The 20,472-nt window shown below is 39.8% G+C and overlaps 1 protein-coding gene across 2 annotated transcripts in view; it reads left to right on the top strand.

Moving 5' to 3' along the window:
• Window positions 1-16,902, top strand: part of TAFA2 (TAFA chemokine like family member 2) — a 245,459-nt gene extending 228,557 nt beyond the window's left edge. Inside the window, exons 5-6 of one of the 2 annotated variants that reach the window (XR_010992361.1) lie at window positions 7,036-7,283; window positions 15,861-16,902. Coding sequence is in view for 1 of the 2 variants with exons in the window: in XM_068170397.1 (XP_068026498.1) it covers window positions 15,861-15,872 (12 nt within the window). In the remaining variant the exon portion in view is untranslated. The remainder of the gene's footprint in view (window positions 1-7,035; window positions 7,284-15,860) is intronic. The other variant, XM_068170397.1, reaches the window with a different exon arrangement.
• Window positions 16,903-20,472: the final 3,570 nt, after the last annotated feature.

Genomic DNA, 20,472 nt, shown 5'->3' with positions numbered 1-20,472 from the left:
AAATTTATTTCTTGAATATGAATTTGCAAGTCTCTATCTAACATGAGTTTAGATCAACAGCTTGATAATGTTCATTATAGGTCACAAAAATCTAGAAAAATCATAGTCCTTTCCCCAAAGGTAAATGTACTTTAGAATACCCAGAAAACACAAGCTCAGGTGAAAGGGATTAAAGCAAGAAGTGCTGTGGTGTGAAATGTTATAAGCAAAGTCATGGACCTCGACAGGCTGGACAGATGGGCAGAGTCCAACGGCATGATATTGAAAACATCCAAGTGCTGGGTTCTGCACATTGGCCACAACAACCCCATGAAGTGCTACAGGCTGGGGTCAGAGTGGCTGGAGAGCAGCCAGGCAGAGAGGGACCTGGGGGTACTGGTCGATGGTAGGCTGAACATGAGCCTGCAGTGTGCCCAGGCAGCCAAGAGGGCCAATGGCATCCTGGCCTGCATCAGGAACAGTGTGGCCAGCAGGAGCAGGGAAGTTCATTCTGCCCCTGTACACTGCACTGGTTAGGCTGCACCTTGAGTCCTGTGTCCAGTTCTGGGCCCCTCAGTTTAGGAAGGAGGTTGACTTGCTGGAACGAGTCCAGAGAAGGGCAACAAAGTTGGTGAGGGGTTTGGAACACAAGCCCTATGAGGAGAGACTGAGGGAGCTGGGGTTGCTTAGCCTGGAGAAGAGGAGACTCAGGGGTGACCTTATTGCTCTCTACAACTACCTGAAGGGAGGTTGTAGACAGGCAGAGGTTGGTCTCTTCTCCCAGGCAGCCAGTACCAGAACAAGAGGACACAGTCTCAGGCTGTGCCAGGGGAGGTTTAGGTTGGATGTTAGGAAGAAGTTCAGGCTGGAGGTCAGGAGGAAGTTTTACACAGAGAGAGTGATTGCCCATTGGAATGGGCTGCCTCGGGGAGGTGGTGGAGTCACCACCATTGGAGGTTTTCAGGAGGAGACTTGATGGGGTGCTTGGTGCCATGGTTTAGTTGTTTAGGTGGGTTGGATTGGTTGATGGGATGGACACAATGATCTTGAAGGTGTCTTCCAACCTGGTTTATTCTATTCTATTCTATAACATCTTGGGTGGGTGAAGGTAACCCAGACAACTGAACTGAAAGTGAGCAACAGAATGCAGAATGGGTTAAAAGCAATATGCACAGGTACAGCTGTTTTGGAAAAGAGTCTTTTAATGTGTTACTTAAAATAATTTCTAAAATCAGAGCAGTTTCTACTTTTCCTTTTGTTATTGTTTATTAGCAGGTTTTGCCTGGAAGGTTTGCAATTTTTCCTTGACTGTTTGCAATGCCTTGCTGCATCTCCTTGTGAACACAGTCTTGTCTCTAGCTATTCAGAAATGGTACTCTCATTTGGTTTTTTTTTGTAAGACACACTGTACAAATCATGAGGAATGGAGTCTTTTACAATCCCTTCATCACACTCACAGAATTTTATTAATATGTTCTGGGGTTTATACATTTTCATGAGGGAACAGTATTTCCTAAGGTAAGACTGCAACTAGCATCCATTGTAAAGCTTCATTTTAGCTTCCACAGAACCTGAAAACTGTCAGAATTGCTCTGAAATGAAGGGAAAATATTCCTCCAATATTAAAACAAAAATAAATATGCAAATGCATGTCAGTTGCATTAATTAGTTAATTAACTAATCAGTGATCTTTCAAACGTTACTTTCTTCTACATGGGAATCCTCCAATCCGTCAGTCCAGCCACAAGATTTTCTGCCTTTGTCCCAAAAGATTCATCTTGTGATTTATTATTTTTCTTTTCTTACCCCCCTCCTCACCCCCCACCCCCCCAATTTGTACTTTGCTGGCATGTTTGAGATACTGATCTCATGTCTGAGGAATAATTTTCTGCCTCTGTGATGGAAAATAAGAATGAATTCTGAAGGCTGTATGTAAATTACTGTTTTCTCCACTTCTCCAGGAAGTATAAAAGAACTCTGAAATCAAAGATGTTTCCACTCTCATTTGCAAATCCAGTATGCCAATCTCCCTGCCCTTTCACAGCAGAGCAAGAAGGGCTCCTTGAATATCTAGCGGTTCTTTTTAGTCTCCCTGAAAAAAGTCATTGTCTTCTACTACCTTACAAATTGCCATATAGGAGGATGATACTGAAATGCCAGTAGTGTGTGAGTCATGGTGCCATGCTCTAAAACTTGTGCTGCTTTTTTATCTCATCCTCCTTTGCAGTCTGTAAGGACTTTTGGGCATCATTTGTGTAGGTCAGAAACAATACATTTCCGCTCAGAGGGCCTGGAGTATTCTGAAACCTCACATTACCTAGTGCATAAATAGCTGCAGGCAGAACTCTTGACTCTTTCCATGAATATTTGGCACAGGCTTCACAAACTGTGCATCACTGCTTAGTTGCAGAATTCATATGAGGGAGTGAAAAAGTGGCTCTCAACTGTCCAAAAAGTATTAGGTTCAGTTCTCCCAAATCTCATGGTTTTCTGAAGGTTTTTCCTTGCTCATTAGGAATGCTCATAGAAAACCTTGTAAGTACTGCCCTGTCACAGGCCTGCTTTTCTTCCTTTTAATAGGGAAGGAAAGAAATGGATAGTAATCAATACGAAGTAGATAAAGTCAGTCATGCAGAGCATTATGCACAGTCACTGCTGAAGGAGTGAACAGCTCTCAAACCAGTTGAAATCAGATGACTCAGATATTATTCCCTGGCAGAGCAAAATGAGAATGGTTGTAAACCTAACTTGTTTCTCCATAAGAATCATGAAGATAATCCTGTCCTGTCTGAGAACTGTTCAAAATGAAGGAAAAATGTTTGTCAGGAAAGAATAAGTGAAAGATTGTTGTCTGGGGCTGAATTAAAAAAAGAAGACAACATAAAATTAATTTCCAGAAGAATTTCAAAGTGTTGACTTTTTTCATAGCTTGTACTTGACTCCATCTGCCTTGGTGAATAGTGGCTTTATCCTAGGAAGTACTCTACTGCTGTGTATGGAGAAAAGACTCCAAAGGACTTTATATGTTCTATAAAATGAACTGCATTATTAGGATTCCTTCTCAGCTCCTGCAGTTCCGTCATTCATCCACTTTCGTAACTGCAAGTGTCATAGAGCTCTGAAGTGAAGATTCTGAAGGAAGCTACAATATATCAGTTCACCATGACTGCTTTGTACGATGTGACCTGTAGAATTACGCTGGCAAGACCTCCAAAGCCAGAAGGGTATCTCCAGTTTATGAAGATGATTATATGATCTCAAGGAAACGATGGATTGTGTCTAACCAGACTGTATCTGCAACTCAGTAGTAACAGCAAAATTGACAGTTTTAATGGAGCTGCATATTTTAAGAAGTTCAAAACAGCTTTGCCACTTCAAGAATGCCAGAAAATATCGTGGTGATGCCAGCCAGAAGAACAACAGTTTGTTCATTCACCTTGAATTCAAACAGTGTGGCTCATGAACACATCCCTGCCAAAAGAAGACCAGAGGACCTTACATCTGCTTGTGCTGTTACCAATTCAGGCAAATGCATTGAAAAATCAAAGTAGTTCCTCTAGAATTCTGAGACATCCTCCCCGTCACCTTTTCAGCATGATCTTAGAAAATTAGAGCATACCAAATATATAATTTTCAAGGCATCATTCTGATGCCAGTTGTTAATAATGGTCTACATTTTCAAAGTGCAAAAGAGTAACAGGAGCCTTTCTCCTAAAAAAAAATTCAACATGGCAAATTTGAAGCTGATTACTTTGCCAAGCCTATTTCTTTTAGAGAGTCATTCAAGAAATTGCCAGAGTCCTTTTTCTCCCTCGACCTCAAGGCACATCGTTTGTATGCACATTCCTGAAATTTGAAGGCAACAAACTTTTCAGAGCCAGTTGGTCTTTCCTTCATTACTTGAGATTTTAGGATACCAGTGACTAACTGTGATTAACTACTGAGTCATTCATACATGGGTCACATACTTGTCAGAAGATAAGGAGAAGACACAGGTATGAACACAGCTGGTCATGTCCTTTAAGATGGACAAATTAAATTGACATTAAGCAGGTTCTTGCTTAAATTTCCAGAAGTGATCATTCCTTTTGACAGAAGGCATCTTTTCTGTGTACTATGAAGTTCTAAAACAGTATCAAGATGCTCCTCAGTACAGAGGAGTTATAAGCAGTTGTAGCTTTCCACTGGAAATCTGCGTAACACTTAAGCAAGAAGACATTTCTAGTGAATTCAGGAATGATGCTAGCAACTTGCTTCAGTTTATCATGCATGCAGAAAAAAAATACCAGAGAAAAGCATCAAAGCCAAAATTTGCTGGGATACCTGTATGTTATGGTATCTTCTTCCAAGAATGCCACAGAAACCTGTGACCATTCCATGTGAAAACACAAGACTGACAGTGAACGTTTTTTGTCTACGTGGAACATCCAGCATGGATGGTGGATTCACTCTGTGTTTCATGTTCATTAATTTGATGGCACAGGTTGCCCTTTTTCCTTCTTTTTCTTTGGGGATCAGCAGCCATAATCTTGACTACTTCTTAATGAATCAGACTATATGTATTTTCTCCTGGGCAATAAGAAATCCTTCTAAATGATTGCCCATGACAGCTTTTCAGGTGAAAAAGCCACAAATCTTCCTTTTCCTCAGTTCTATTAAGACTTGAGACAGAGTGACAGGGATTTTTCTGAAATCCTCCAAATCTGCCACCTTTCTTCTGTTTCTTATCTGTAGTAGGCTGATGGCGTGATGGTTACTCATACAGGAGAAAGTTGCAATTGAATTCCCTTAAAATAATTTTAGACACTCTGAATGGGTACCCACTCCTTTGCTAAAATTTGTCCAAGTATGGGAAAATCTTTTCTTCATATGGAATGAATGGATGGAAAGAGAAAGGACAATGATCAAAGGGTTTCAAGTTGATGACTGATTCATTGTTTTTAAACAATTTTTTTTCCTGCCTGGATATTGCTCTGCTGTTTCTAACTTGTTTTTTAGTTGTCTTATATTCCCTCAGCTGTGGCAGTTATTCCTGGAGCCAAATGTGAGTGCACTACCTCAAAATGCCAGCAGTGGAAGCTGGTAAGAAAGTGGGGAAAAAATCACCAGAGGAATCTCTGAAGCTTGGGACAAAGGCAGAAAACACATCAGTACTGCACTAACAGAGCAGCAGGTACCCACATAGAGAAGATAAAATTTCAGGTAAGGAAATGATTTACATTTCTGTTTTGGTCTCATCAAAATGGCTCGTTACTCCCCATCCAAAATCCCAGAAAAAATAGCACACCCAAACATGTGAAGGAGAAAAATATTTCCAATGTTCTGAATTTGGACTACCTGATTTTATAGTGGGGATACTTTGAAGTTCAATCTTACTCAGTTTTTTGGAACAATATATATTAAAAGATGAAAATCCATTATACCTACCAGGCAATTTCAAGCCTCAACCTAGTCTTAAAGCAAGTCTGGGGTGGGGGGAACATGGTGTGCTTGTTTGTTTATTTATTTACTTCCATTTTTTAGAGTATTAAACACAGGAAACTGCTTGTCACAGGGTTTTCTTTCTCATTAAGAAAACCAGTAGGCTTTTCTTTAGGTAAGTGAGTTCAGATAAAGCCAAAGATGTAAGGACTCTGTTCCCATCCCTCCTTCTCCATTCGCTTTCTCACAGTTGGAAGGGTGTAGTGTTCACTCTTTATTGTTCTTCAGTTCCCTCATCAGTAGAAAGTAAGGAGATTGTTTTTAATCTTCCAGTTGAGATAACTGTGTGGACTATGTGGTGTAACAGAGAAGAAAATTACATGTATTGAATTAATTTTCTTGCAGTCATTTATGCCGCCATGCTGCAGTCTCACTATGGAGTTGTGATCACCACAAAACCTCAAGAAGATATATCCTTGTCTGAATTGCTACAGTTACTATCTGTTACAGAAAGTAAAATAAGGTTTATGTTTAAGTCTTCCTTTAATATAAAATGGTTGTCAAGTTAACACTTATTTTTTTCTGCTGAGTTATAGAAACATTGACAAAGTTCAGGCATGTGCACCGTAGCGGAAGAGAATAATCAGGAAGTCAGTTTGAAAGAGTTTGATTTAGCCTTGGTGGAACTCTCATGTCTTCATCAGATATACACTGTGATAATTGTCCCAGTTTATGTTGTAAACTACCAGGTTCAAGGAAATGGTATTTGAAAGTGTAGAGATTTTATTCAAGCAACAAGCTATTGAGGAGATGAGTTTGTTCTTGTAATGTATGGTTCTAATGATCTACAGCATCACATGTAAGTTAAAAAAAACAACTAAAGGAAAAAAAAAAAAGGGGGGGGGGGAAGGTAATAGCCTATTTGTAAGCATTATTTAAAGAAATGTAGATGATCTTTTGAGGTACTGTGCAGCCCTTTTTGCAAGCAAATACTATCAGCACGTCCAGAAACTACATCAAATATCTAGATAAGAAACTAGCTGTCTGAATTGAGTATTGTCTTTTGCAATGTGTTACTATTTTATGACGTTTCCTGTAACCTACTAAGCACAGAAATGGCTCTAAGTAAAGTTCTGCTCAGAATGCTCACATTTTTCAAGCTTTAAATGTTTGGGGGTTATTTGCTGGTTTATTTGCTTTAAACATGTCTGGGAAGAACGCAAATCTCTTAACTTAGAAGGAACTGTATTCTACCTCATTGTTTTCTTTTTTCTATACCACAGGTCTGTCCATGAACTTATTTTCAGAAAACTTTTCAATCACTGTTCTATCATAGTTAAAGATTGCTGATGTACTTGCAAAACTGAATCTTATCCATCACTCTCTATTGCCTTTGGTGACAAATCAATGAGTTTGATTTTGAGTATGTTTAAACCTTTTCCTCTGGGGTTACTGTTCTTGCTTGAGAGTGTTTTTGAGACCATGCTCTTTTGCTAAAAAAGTTGCTCTGATTCTGAAGTATGTTTTTTCCTGTCGTTTTGTACTTTTCCATGTTGGTTAAAGAAAGTTCCATCTCTCCCAGTTTTGTTTTCTGTAACGTAAGAGTGTAGTACTTGACTTGTGTTTGTTTCTTAGGCAAACGTGTAAAACTCCTCAAGTCCGAATGGAGAAGTAGAGAAAGGAGGTTTCTGCTGTGCCTGATGACAAATTTTGATTTTTCCACACACACAAAATATTCTGGCTCCATGTTGGAGCACTAGTTGTGATGAATCCTAGTCTTGGTCGGATTCTAAGGAAGGGCCAGAACGTTCGTTGAGGAATAAAGAGTCAAACCACTCCAGAAAATGTGTTCCAGTCCTGGTTTATTACTCACAGAGCAGCAGGTGTGTACAAATACAGGTTTACGCAGTATTAAGAGGAATTGTTGTACCTTACTCCTCATTGTAGTGGCTTAGTTTGCTGCAGACACCCCTGAATCGTGGACAGAATTATTTGGGCAGAGCTTCAGGAGGGTGGTTGAAGGAAGAGTTTGCATTGCACTCCTAAGCAGACTCTGTGTGTCAGTCAGATGCTTGTCGGAGCCTTAAAATGTCTTCACTCACCCTCCTTTAAAGGTAGACTCAGTTGATGAACTTAACTTACTATCATGGGAAAGCAACAGATGCTCTGGAGAAGTGAACAGCACTGAGAAAGAAGGCATGTCTTGGTACTTTGTTGAATGCCACTTTGTAGTTAAAAGCTCTGCCTCCCATATTGGATTACTTAAAATTCAGAAATTCTACACGTTGTCTGTCTAATCTTAAAGCCACATTTAGATGAAGAATTCTGTAATTTTCATGAATTTGTGCCATGCTCTAAAGTATTTTTCCTTTGCCTATTTTTCTATTCTAGTGCTAACTTTAAGATTATTTGGAGCAAATGGAAACCTTGTTTTATGTGCGAAAGTTTTCGGAATCCTTTTAGTTTTAATTACAATTTTTAACACTGACTGTCTGGGTCCTCACTTTAACATCAAAAATCTCCTGCTGAAATAATTAAGAGCAGTGGATAAACAAGAAATACAGAATTCTACTTCAAATGACATTGTGCAAAATCAGTTTTATGTCTTTCTAATGGAAGGTCTTCCACACAAGAATTACCACAAATGCAATTCTGATTAGTCACAGCGCAATGAAAGTATGAAGGAATTAAAAGCTTTAGAGTCTGGTGGTTATCAAAGATGTGGGAAACTTCTGAGCCATTTAAGTGTACTGGGAAATGTCCTGTTTAATTAATAAAATGAGCTAGAGATGTTTGCCGAAGGACAGACCCAAACATCTAGAATTCTAAATAGCTCCATTACAGGCTTGGGAAGATTTAAGTAACACTTTTCATATTAAAGTGACTAAAGTAAAGTGAAGGAAAACATTTAAAGCCCTCGAGTCTTGACATCAAAAGTTAGATAGGGTCAAAGTTTCATGAAATATCTGAAGAGTTCAAAAAATGTTTGTCAACATGTATATATAATCTTCTCTGAAGGTAAATGAAGTCATGTAACTGTCATTAAATATCTGTTTTCCTAAGCGCTCACGAATCACTCAAAGTTTGCCATCTGTCATTACTCCAAGTCAAATGGTGGTCTGTGATACTGAAACAAGCATAGTTTATCAAGTATACCCTTGAAATATGGTTGAATCACCTTAAAATTTCTCATACTTTTGGAATGGTTTCTTGTTACTCCAGCAACTTAGTTACCTAGCATAAGCATCCAAATCCACAACTATCTGCCGTAAAGTGTGTATGCATATGGACCCCTATTGGAAAAAGGTCTTTTACAGCTCTTTTTTACCATCTTCCTCACTTCTGTAGGTAAGAAGTCACAGGATTCTCAAGCTGTGAGGAAACTGTGAGCCTTTCTTTTGTTAACATTTGCAAAGTACTTTTGAGTATCACTAACAAGGCAGTAGTATTAGATCTGAAGCCCATTCCAAACTTGCAAGGTGAACTATTCAGTCAGTAGACATGCACAAGTGGCAATGCAAATTGTCATTTGCTTTTGTAAGCCACGTATACATTTTGAAGTTCGAGGAAACAGTGCACTTCCATCTGTTCAAAGGATTTATTTCCAACCTCAACCCCATTTGCAGAGTGCAGAAGTTGAATACATGCATTGGCAGGTATTTGTTTCTTGTTGCATGGGCCTTTCTGTCTCTTCGTTGTGCTATTCATATTAGATTTTCACTACCCAAACAGTTACTTATGTCATGGAAAAAATATGACTGACAAAGCCCTCTTCAAGTCCATTCCTTATCAGGAAAGGTTTGCTAAAGAATCATGTTGCTGACTGTGTTTTGTTAAGGTTTTTTTTCTGTGGTCTCTTTATGTACGGTGTAAGAAAGAATATAAGCAATGAGACAAAAGTGGTGGAAATGTGCTGCAAACAAATAAGGGCTGCCTTGGTACAAGATCTTTGTTTTATCTCCATGTCTTCATGGACAATCCATAGCTAGGCATCTCTTCAAGTCATTTCTTAGACCTTTTCCTTAAAGCATTTATTTGAGGGATTCTTGTAGCCTGTATTGTGTCATGTTGGTCATTAAATAGATTTGTGAGACCCTTTTTATTTCTCCAAAAACAAATCCCCACACCATTTGTGTTTCCTACAGACCTTTAATAGTTTATAGAAGTGTCACAATGGCTTTTCTTTGTCTTGAGGATATCAGGCACAGTCTGCATGCGTTCATGAAAGGCGAGCCCGATGTCTTTCTATGAGAAGCTGACTTGTTTATTGAATGAGGAAAAGGCTGTGTATGTTGTTTACCTGGACTTTAGTAAAGCCTTGGACACTGTCTTCCATAGCCTCCTCTTGGAGAAACTGGCTGCACATGACACGGATGGGTGGATGCTTCTCTGGGTTAAAAACTGGCTGGATGGCCAGGCCCAGAGTTGTGATGAATGAAGTTAAATGCAGTTGGTGCTGGTCACAAGTGGTGCTCCCCAGGGCTCTGTTGTGGGGGCACTTTTCTTTAATATCAGTAGTCTGCACAAGGGGATTGAATGATCCCTCACTAAGTTTGTGGTTGACACCAAACTGGGTTGGAGTGTTGATCTGCTGGGAGGTAGGGAGGCTCTGCAAAGGGATCTGGATAAACTAAATCAATGGGCTAAGGTCAATTGTATGAGGCTTAACAAAGAGAAGTGTTGGCTCCTGCACTTGGGTCACAACAACCCCTTTCAATGCTACAGGCTTGGGGGAGAGTGGCTTAAAACCTGCTATTAAGCTCTTTCTATTACTTGTGCTTATTTATACTCTTTAGTGAAAACCTGGAACAGGGAGTCCATAATACTGATGAACCATCTGTGGAGAGAAGAAACACTGGCTTTAAAATTTGCCCCTTTCTGCATTCACATTGATGCCTAGTCCTGATGACATGCTAGTAGGCTTCTATCCAACACTACTCCTCCCCTCAATTTTGCTCTTTACTTTACATGATGTAAAAGAGAGAGAACTGAAGTTTCAAGGGCACCCATAGAAAAGTGAGTTGCTAATTTTCAAGTGCTTGACTTTGCAGACTCGAGTCTGTTTTTAATGCAGATTTTGTGTATGGTTTGTGATGAGCATTGAAAAAGACTGAAAAATATTTCAGTCACAAACCAAATCATTTTAAAAGTTGCATTACGAAATGTTCCAGAACACATTTAATTTAGCATACTGCTGTTTTCTTCTAACTTTATTAAGTAGTAATTATGTTCCTAATTTACATGTATAAACTACTTTGTAGTTGGCAAATATCACAGTATCACAGTATCACTTAGGTTGGAAAGGACCTCGAGGATCATCGAGTCCAACCTATCAACACAGACCCCATGACTAGACCATGGCACCAAGTGCCACGTCCAATCTCCCCTTGAACGCCTCCAGGGTCGATGACTCAACCACCTCCCTGGGCAACCCGTTCCAATGCCGAATGACTCGCTCGGTGAAGAACTTCCTCCTCACCTCGAGTCTGAACCTCCCCTGGCGCAGCTTGAGACCGTGTCCCCTTGTTCTGGTGCTGGTTGCCTGGGAGAAGAGGCCAACCCCCTCCTGGCTACAACCACCCTTCAGGTAGTTGTAGAGGGCAATGAGGTCACCCCTGAGCCTCCTCTTCTCCAGGCTAAACAATCACAGCTCCCTCAGCCTCTCCTCATAGGGCTTGTGTTCAAGGCCTCTCCCCAGCCTTGTTGCCCTTCTCTGGACACGCTCAAGTGTTTCGATGTCCTTCCTAAACTGAGGGGCCCAGAACTGGACACAGTACTCAAGGTGCGGCCTAACCAGAGCAGAGTACAGGGGCACTATGACCTCCCTTAGTGATTAGAGGATTTGTACTATACCTATTTATGATCCTGTAAATTTGATGCTTAGGTGCAGGACAGTAAAGAAAAGTGCTTCATTATTCAGGGAATATTCACTCAGTCATTCATTACATCTTAGAGTGTTGCTTTTCCTCACTTCCTCTTCCAAGGCAGAAGGAATCCTTAAATAAAAATATCAGGCTGTGGTTTTATGGGGAATCTATTCTTTTGAAATAGATGATATTATTGGTTGTATTCATCAGCTGTGGGGATTTCACAAGTCAGGACATTTTTCATCCATTGTCAGCAGTACCAGAATGGAGGCTACCCAGAAAAAATCTCTTGAGCTGATAGCTTTTCTGATGTGTTAGCTATAAGGTCTTTTCCTCTCTATTCCATTCTGGGTTACCCTGGTGAAATTGTTTTGCCCCAAACCTGAGCCTGTTCTGAACATTTAGCAAGCAGAAGAAATGTGAAAAACTCATTTGCATTTAATTATATATTGTTGTTTTAAAACAAAAAAGCAAGTTCACATGCAATTGCCAATTTTCAGCAGCCAGCCACTAATTTGAATTAAAAAGTCTACAACTGCAGAGTAATTGTACTTTAATTGCATATTTAGTAGAAGAAAGTGAAGAGAGTCTGACGCATTGTATTTATGATATAACCACCATGTGAAGAAATATATTAGCATAAAGAGAGTCATTACGTTCCAAGAATGAACAAATTAATTCAAATCAACACCTAGGCTGCTAAAGGGCTTATGTCCTTTTTTGCATTTGTATTGCTAAACAGAAGCAAAGTTAATTTTCCATACATAGTAATTATTAACTGGAAAATTGATTAGAGTTGGTTTGCACCTATTCAGGTTAGACACACACTGATATCAACCCCCCCTTCTCCTGTAAAGACGTTGCCACAATACCCCACTTCCCAGCCACTCAAACCAAATGACTTTTGCTACATCCAAAATTAAGCATATTAGCTAAAATTTCATTGCTACTTTATCAAACTGCCTTTAGCATCCAGGATGTCTATGCTCTCCCTAATGTGTATGGATATATAACTTTCATTAATGTTAACAGTGGGACAGTGTTTGCACATAACAAGTATTACCTTCCTACCTATATGGAAATGTGGATCACCATGTGTGGTACTCAGAGCAGCATTGTGTTGTAGGTTAGGGGAAATCAAGAGTTAATTGGTATAGCCACAAAGAAAATTCCTGCAGAGGCTGGAGAGTCCCAAGGGGATGGCACCAGAACAAGAGGACAAAGTCTCAAGCTGTGCCAGGGGAGGTTTAGGCTGGGTGTTAGGAAGAAGTTCTTCATAGAAAGTGTGACTGGCCATTGGAATGGGCTGCCCAGGGGGGTGGTAGAGTCACCATCACTGGAAGTGTTTAGGAAGAGACTGAATGGGGCAATTGGTGCCATGGTTTAGTTGCTTAGTGTTGGATGATAGGTTGGACTCGATGATCTCAAAGGTCTTTTCCAACCTGCTCTATTCTATTATTCTATTATTCTATTATTCTATTATTCTATTATTCTATTATTCTATTATTCTATTATTCTATTATTCTATTATTCTATTCTATTCTATTCTATTCTATTCTATTCTATTCTATTCTATTCTATTCTATTCTATTCTATTCTACTCTACTGTACTCTACTCTACTCTACTTCATCCCAGGATATTGCAATCTGTTATTATATTTCGTTTTCCTGTATTTCTCTCTTTAAGGGAGTGTACAGCCAAAGTGCTGTACACACAACCTTTATGGTTTGTGGGGAAGAGGCTTTCTCCTGGACTTGGCTGGCAGCGAATTTCCAGCTACACTGCTGGGTCTCTTGAAGCCTGCAGAAGGCCTGGTTCTAGTGTGTGTGTGGCAGGGGGAGGATGGGAGCAGGGCTGGGCAGTTTGGCTACTCTTAGGCTTGCTGAGGCTGAGTGGGGTGGAGGTTTCTGGAAGGATCTGGAAAGTTTTGTCCTGAGAGGCCCAAATGTATTCCCTTTACCTGAATACCTTTTGTACATATTTGTAAATAGAATTTCCATTTAAACTTCCAATCTAGTATGGAGCATTTATTGTTTTACTCCTTTGGAAGGGAGAAAATATCTTGGACAAAATATCTTTTCTGTCCTTTTGGTCTGGGCGGCTTGTGGCTCACAACTAGGACACATTGTGTGATTGTGTGACCTGGAAGTTAACGGAAAAGAAAAAAGATGAAATAAATTGGGAAAAAAAAAAAGAAAATAAAAAGAGGCAGGCAGAGTAGTAAAAATTCTGTGAAGGGAAAGCAGTTAAAAACCACAGTCATGTAATCATCCAAAAATTAGAAGTATGCAGCTTGACTGCTTGTGTATCTGTATCAACAAAATGACCTTGGTATGTGGTTAGCCACCTGTTAGAGAGCAGAGATTGGAATGGCTATCAAGGCTTTTTTTTTTTTCCTTTTCTTTTTTATATCACCTATTTATTCTATGTAAGAGTGTATGTTGCTTTTTGAGGGATGTTTTCACCACACAGTCACAGGGCTAGATGAGGGGGAGCAAAGAGGTCTGCAGATTGTAATGGTACTGAGTTTGTGACTGAAGAGAACACATTGGCAATTCCAAACACCCATGTAACTCAGCAGTCACCTGTGTGTGAAAGTACTCTGCTAGCTGCAGTTTATAACCTTAGCCTATGCATTGACAGAGCCAGATGTAATAGAAATCACAAATCACAGAATGGTTGTGGTTGGAATGTACCCCCTGCTCAAACAGAGATCCACCTGGAGCTGGTGGCACAGGACTAGATGGCTTTTGAATGTCTTCAAAGATGGAGACGTCACAATGCCCTGGGCAACCTGTGCAAGCGCTCAATCTCCCTCACTGTAAAACACGTGTTTTCCTGAGAGGGAGCCTCCTCTGCTTCAGTTTGTGCTTATTGGACCCTTGTCCTGTCTCTGGGGAACTGCTTGAAGAGAGACTGTCTCCCTGTTCTTTGCACCCTCCCTTCAGGTATTCCCATGCATTGATGAGATCCCCCACTTCTACAGGCTGAACAGTCCCAGCTGTCTCAGTCTTTCTTCATATGAAGATGCTCTAGTCCCTTATTTGCTTTAGTGGCCCTTTACTGGCTTCTCTCCAGTAGTTTTACATATGTCTTTTTGCTGGGGAGCTTTCAAGGGAAGCTAATCCACAACTGACCAGGATTAGAAAATGTGTATTCTGCAGTATATAGCTCAGTGGCACCTAGGTCCCTGAGTAGAATTCCAGCTGTTACAATATGACAAAAATAAATAACAGCCTTTTGAGCTTTGGCACAGAAATATGTTCCCTGATTTTAAAATTAATTCTTAATGAATTTTTTTCAGGCAGTCTTCCTCTGTGGAAGGGGCTCACATGGGGCTGTTTCTAACAGCTGGAACAAAACAAAATAAAAGCAGCAGAATAAATAAACCCATGTATCATAAGAATCACAAAGCACACTTTTGTTATTGCCTTCTTAAGTGCAGCTCATAGAAACAACTGCTGGAGAAGGCAGAGTGAAGCAATGAACACCTTGAAGAGTCTTTTTAATATTCTGCTCTATGTCCGTGCTCTGCAGAGCTGACAAGAGCTGTATGCAAACATTTTTGCTGAAGGCAAAAAGAATGTTCCACCATTAAGGAGCATGACCCTTCTTTCTGTGACCAAAATTAAAAGCATATGCCCCTTCACGTCACAAAGTGTTCTTGTGAAGTTCCACTGGCTTGTTCCTCAAGAGGTGAGATGTGGTACCTTGATACAATTTGATATTAAAATACAACATGGTCATTAATTGCATCCACTGACACAGCAGAAATATTCCTCAAAGTTGTTTTTCTTTGATATGATGGATTTATTTTGCTTTATTTTATTTATTTTATGTTTAGAATCCAAATCAGACACAGGGAAAGTCTAATTACTGTGAAATGCTCTGTCTTACACTTTCTCTGTGGTCCTGCTGTTCCACTCTTGTTTCATGTTAGGCTAGGTCAAACCACTCTAAGTGAACTCCGTGGCAGGTTTTTTTTTGTACCTTGCAAATAACAGGATATATCTCTCTTGTTTATGTATGCATGATTTTGGTTCTGTTTCTCCACTAAGTGATTGTTGCTTGCTAAGATGCATTTAGCCCTTAGCAGGACATTCCCTATTCCAACCTAAATGATTCAATCATTCTGTGGCAGTGTTTTAAAGTATCATGCAAAGAATGGAAGAATACATCTCCAGTATCAGTCATCGTAATACTCAATTGCTGATATTTTACAAGCATAGTTGTTGCCATACAGAAGTTCTAACATTGAAAAGGATGAGGAGAAATTTTCCTTGAAACCAATGCTTTTGATATTTGTGGGTTGGTAATTTATGACCTTCATATTTCAATTTGTTAATTTGTTTTTTTTTGTTACTTTCAAGCCTGGTCACGTTTCGGTTTCTCCTGATCAAATCCAATTCCAGCAAAGCACCGAAACACGTAATTTAAGATGGGGAGCAACCCCATGTAAAACCATTGAGAATCATTCACTTATGTAAAAACAATTGCAAGAGCTTTGCTGGATAGGGATCTTACAGTTCAGTCTCAGTTCCCAGTACTTTGGAAGTACAGTTTTGATTTTCTGATTTTCTTTTTCTTTACAGGTAACCCGATAGCTAAAGACAAATCAAGTCAGTCTGAAGGCTGATAACATTAAATGCAACACATAGGAATTTCATTCCTTCAGGCAATCCTCGAAGTGAAATTTTATACTGCTGGGGTGTATCCCTCAGAACCAATTGTTTCTGTGAGAACCTGACTTGCAATCAGCAACAGCCTTGAGATCAGAACTACTGGAAAGTTATTCTGAACTTCTGTGTTCACAAAGATTTCGACTGATTGAACTGTGTACACCTGTAAAATTGCACTTGCTGAGGAATTTGCAGCTGTAATCACAAGAACTGATATTCCAAAGGTGCAGAAAAGCAGCAATCTTTCGGATTCTCCATTCCAGACTGGTGGCTTTTCATCTTGATGAAGTCAACCTCCACAATAAGTGGGCTCCTTCTCTCTAAAATGATCCCAGGTCCACCATTCAGATTGCTAGTGGGACTGCACGCTGCTTTAATTGCATTTCCGTTGCACAACTTGTCCTCTGGCATGGCGCAGTTTTAGACATTTTTATTTGTATCCTAACCTTGGAACTTTCAAAGGTACATATTTAAACATCTTGAAGTTGTTTTTGTTATAGGAATGGAAATATATATCCATTGTTAATAATTATTGTTGACAAGTAATAGTTACCCGAATACATCAGTCATACTAGAATGTATAGTCAGGTTGACATGTTTCCCTAAGGCTAACCAACTACTGCAGCTCTTTGGCAGTTTAAAAAAGCAGTGGTCAAAACTCAATTACCACTTCCCATTATCTGGCATTTTATATCTTAAGATACACATTTCTATTCAGTCTGAAGGAGATGGCTGTTCCCAATACGTATTTTGCTTTCCCAGCCTGGAATTCATTGAAATTCATGGTCAGGAGTCAATGACAGTGTTTCATCTATTATTTTGTTGGGTTTTTGGTTTTTTATTTCACTAAATGTAGGCAGGGATGTAAATGAGTTTTGCAATTATGAAATTGGATGGTAATAATTCAGATATTTTGTCTTTTTATTAAACAATAAAATCTCTTGCTTGACCCTAAGTACTGTTGGATGCTTATGTAGATGTCTGCTCAGTCTGTTTGCTATACAGGAAAAAAAGTCCTAGTGGCCTCCCAGGTTTACTTTGTGGGAATTTTGCTTGCTTACAGTCATCCAATTCATATATGATCCTGGCCAAAATCACACTTACATTTCTTTTTGTTTGTTTTGTTTCAGTATCAATTTTTGAACTTTGTGATGTGCTGTTACTGAATAAAAAAACAAAAAAACAAACCCTCAATATTTAAAGGCCTTAAGCATCTATGAGCTTTTTTTCTAAGTTGTTACAGAATGTATAATTTTATACTCCATGTAATGGATATTGTAGCATCTCTGTAATACCAGTACAACAGAAATTTGGCAATCCCTTTTAGTGACCCTGCATAAGCATGCTGACTGGAGAGGGAGAGTGAATTCTGACTGCGTGCTTTGATGCATTGAAAGGGACAAACACACCGCAACTTTATGGTAGTCAAGAATATATAGGGGCAAGCTCATTTAAAAGTCCTGTGTGGTTCCCAGACTCCCAGAAAAAGAGGGAAATTATTTCATCATTACAAGCCATTGACATGGCTAGGTAATTACATATTAAGTTCTGTGATGGATGAACACCCTGGGGTGCTCTGCCTGTCACAGTCGCCCCTGCTGATCCCCAAACCGTTTCATTACCTCTGCTGTATCATTGTACAGGAGAGCTTAAATAAAACAAATGACTCTTGGGAATAAAAATGAGAAGTGCATCCTATCAGTCTGCTGAGAAATAATAAAAAATGCTGGCAGGGAAAGATACTCTCTTCTGATTAAAATTTAATTAGGATAAACTGTTTGTAGCAGCAGCTAGGTATCTCAGTATTTTAGGATGGATTAATATTGTATGAATTTACGTTACCAGGTGCAGGACAGAAGGCAGCATCTTAAAGAGAGTGTCTGGAACAGAGCAAAGTGTAAATGTGCTATTTTGTAAAATCTGAATCTGACCTCATGTGGGTCAAAAATCTACATCATGCTTCTCAATATTTGTTTACTTTGTTTCTTTGTTCTTAAGCCAACACTGAAAATACTCTGTATCATATACAAGTGTAACACATGCATATCAATACGTGACAATAAATGGATTTTCAAATATGCTGAATAGATGATCTGCAGTAGATTAATGTTGTGAATATTTATAGCAAGTGAATAAAATTGTAATATAAAAGAGAGCTCCACGTATGGCTGTTTACCCAGGGAACAAAATAACTTTGTTTTTTCAGTTACATGGATTTTGTATTCAGACCTGAGAAGATCTCCTGCCACTTTGAAAAGTCCTCTTTCTGGATGCATAGCTGTCTCGGTCCAGAGAGGGAAAGGGACTCAGTTCTCTTGAATATTCCCATGTTATGAAATTAAAGGCACAAATGAGGCCAAAATACCAACTGCTAGACTATTTATTACGCAAATAAAGTGGATGGATCAGAAGGGGAGAGAGAGAAAATCGAGAGGGAGAGAGAGAAGAGGAAAGGAATTATATTACCACACCCCTCACCCCCCAAGACAGTTTGAGTCTGTGCAGAAAGGTGCTGCAGCTTTGGGTCTGTAGAGGAGGGGTGCTGCAGCTTTGGCTGTAGAAGAGATGTTGTCCTCTGGGCAGCCTCTTCAGCTCCATGAGTTGCAGTAGATGGAACTTAGGACACAGAGAGAGGGTTCCTCTTGGTCTGTGTCCAGGCTCCATGGTGATGTCTCTGTCATTTTTTCTCTCCTAGTATTCTCTCCATTCTTAAGAGCAGCGTTGCCTCGGGCTTTTCCTTCTCTGTGTTTTCCTTCTCAGCGGCGTTGTCCTTCTCCTGTGTTTTTCTTATATCCAGCCAGTAGTTGCTCAAATCTTTTATGCAGTTTTTAGGTTGATTTGCCTCTGCCCATTTCCAGGACAGCTGCAGTCCAGTGAGCAATCATTATCCTTTGCTGGGGCACATCTCAGTTCATGATAAAATCACAAGGTGATTTGCATCCAGGAATGGTCCTGATGGGTGGAGGTGATCTTGTATGCATATTACCGAAGGTATAGATGGCAGTGGCCTCGGTCCATTGTTGTTCCCCAGAGTCGTTCCAGTGGCTCTGCCCAATACACATCAGCTGTTGTCTGGGCAAGCAGCAAAGGCGATTTTGTTGAGTCACATGAGGAGAGATAAGATTTAGTCTCTCACAACAGCATACATTCTGAATGTCTAGCATAACTGTTCTAGCATTTTCATGAGAATTTCTGGTGGATGTTCTGGTGGATGAAAATTGTTTGGTTTTTATTTTTTCCTTCACAGAATGGTGAATCCTGAAAATGTCTCCTTTATACCCTTCCAGCAGCAGCAGAACATGATGGACATTCCCCAAAAGGGCATGTTTCAGGTTAATTTGTCAAGCTGTTTAAAAGAAAAAAACAAACAAGCAAGCAAAGCCCCAGTTCAGCAATGAACTCTTGAAACAAACTGTGAGGCATAGCTCAGCTGTCCATAGTACCTGTTTTAGCACTGCCTTTGAAAATTGAGTTCAGGTGACTAGAACAGCTATGGACATTCATTGTATGCATGCAAAGATGACACTCCTTTTTTCCTTATATGCTACTTCCCATATTATTTGGTCTACCCAGCTTATTTTTATTACACAGATGACCAGGCATTATGATCAGAGGGAAATCCATGTTACCCTTTGAAGTCAGTAATCATCAGGAACTCTGAACTGCAGGGGAATGTGTATTCCTGTTCTGCAGTTCCATGTGGCAGCACATTGATGAAAACTCACTGCTCTTTCCAAAATGAAATGTACTGGATCTGTTCAACAAAGCATAAAGGAAATCCTGATATGAATCTTGATGAAAATCCAAAGAAGAGCTTCAGAAATGTTCAAGATTATATTTTGGTTGTATCTGGTTTATTGATCATAAGTGAGCACTATCCTTTGAAACAGCACCACTGCAGATACCACTTTTATTACATTTAAATCCACCTAGTATCCTATATGTTTTAAATCATAGAATCATAGAATCACCAAGGTTGGAAAAGACCTCAAAGATCATCAAGTCCAACCTGTCACCCAACACCTCATGGCTACTAAATCATGGCTGCAAGTGCCATGTCCAATCCCTTTTTGAACACCTCCAGGGACAGTGACTCTACCACCTCCCTGGGCAGCATATTCCAATGGCCAACAACTCTCTCTGTGAAGAACTTCTTCCTAACATTCAGCCTAAACCTCCCCTGGTGCAATTTGAGGCTCTGTCCTCTTGTTCTGGTGCTGGTTGCATGGGAGAAGAGACCAACCCTCACCTGGCTACAACCTCCCTTCATGTATTTGCAGACAGCAGTATGATGTCCCCTGAGCCTCCTCTTCTCCAGGCTAAACAATCCCAGCTCCCTCAGACTCTCCTCACAGGGCTTGTGCTCTTCCTATTTCTCCAGTATCTTTTACATCTTGGCTCCTCCAGCCCTACTCAAGAACATTCCTGGTGTAGTGTTTCAGTATTTCACTGAGCCAGTGCAGCTCTTGTTTCATGTGGAACATACATGCCTTAAAACTGGAGAGAGAGTGGATGAGATAGGTTT

Source organism: Melanerpes formicivorus, unplaced genomic scaffold (genome assembly GCF_026170545.1).
Source record: "Melanerpes formicivorus ecotype bairdi unplaced genomic scaffold, bMelFor1.0.p_v2 SCAF_3, whole genome shotgun sequence".
Classification (NCBI taxonomy): Eukaryota; Metazoa; Chordata; class Aves; order Piciformes; family Picidae; genus Melanerpes; species Melanerpes formicivorus.
The sequence above is the reverse complement of the archived record's forward strand: the minus strand, read 5'-3'. Positions and strand labels throughout refer to the sequence as shown.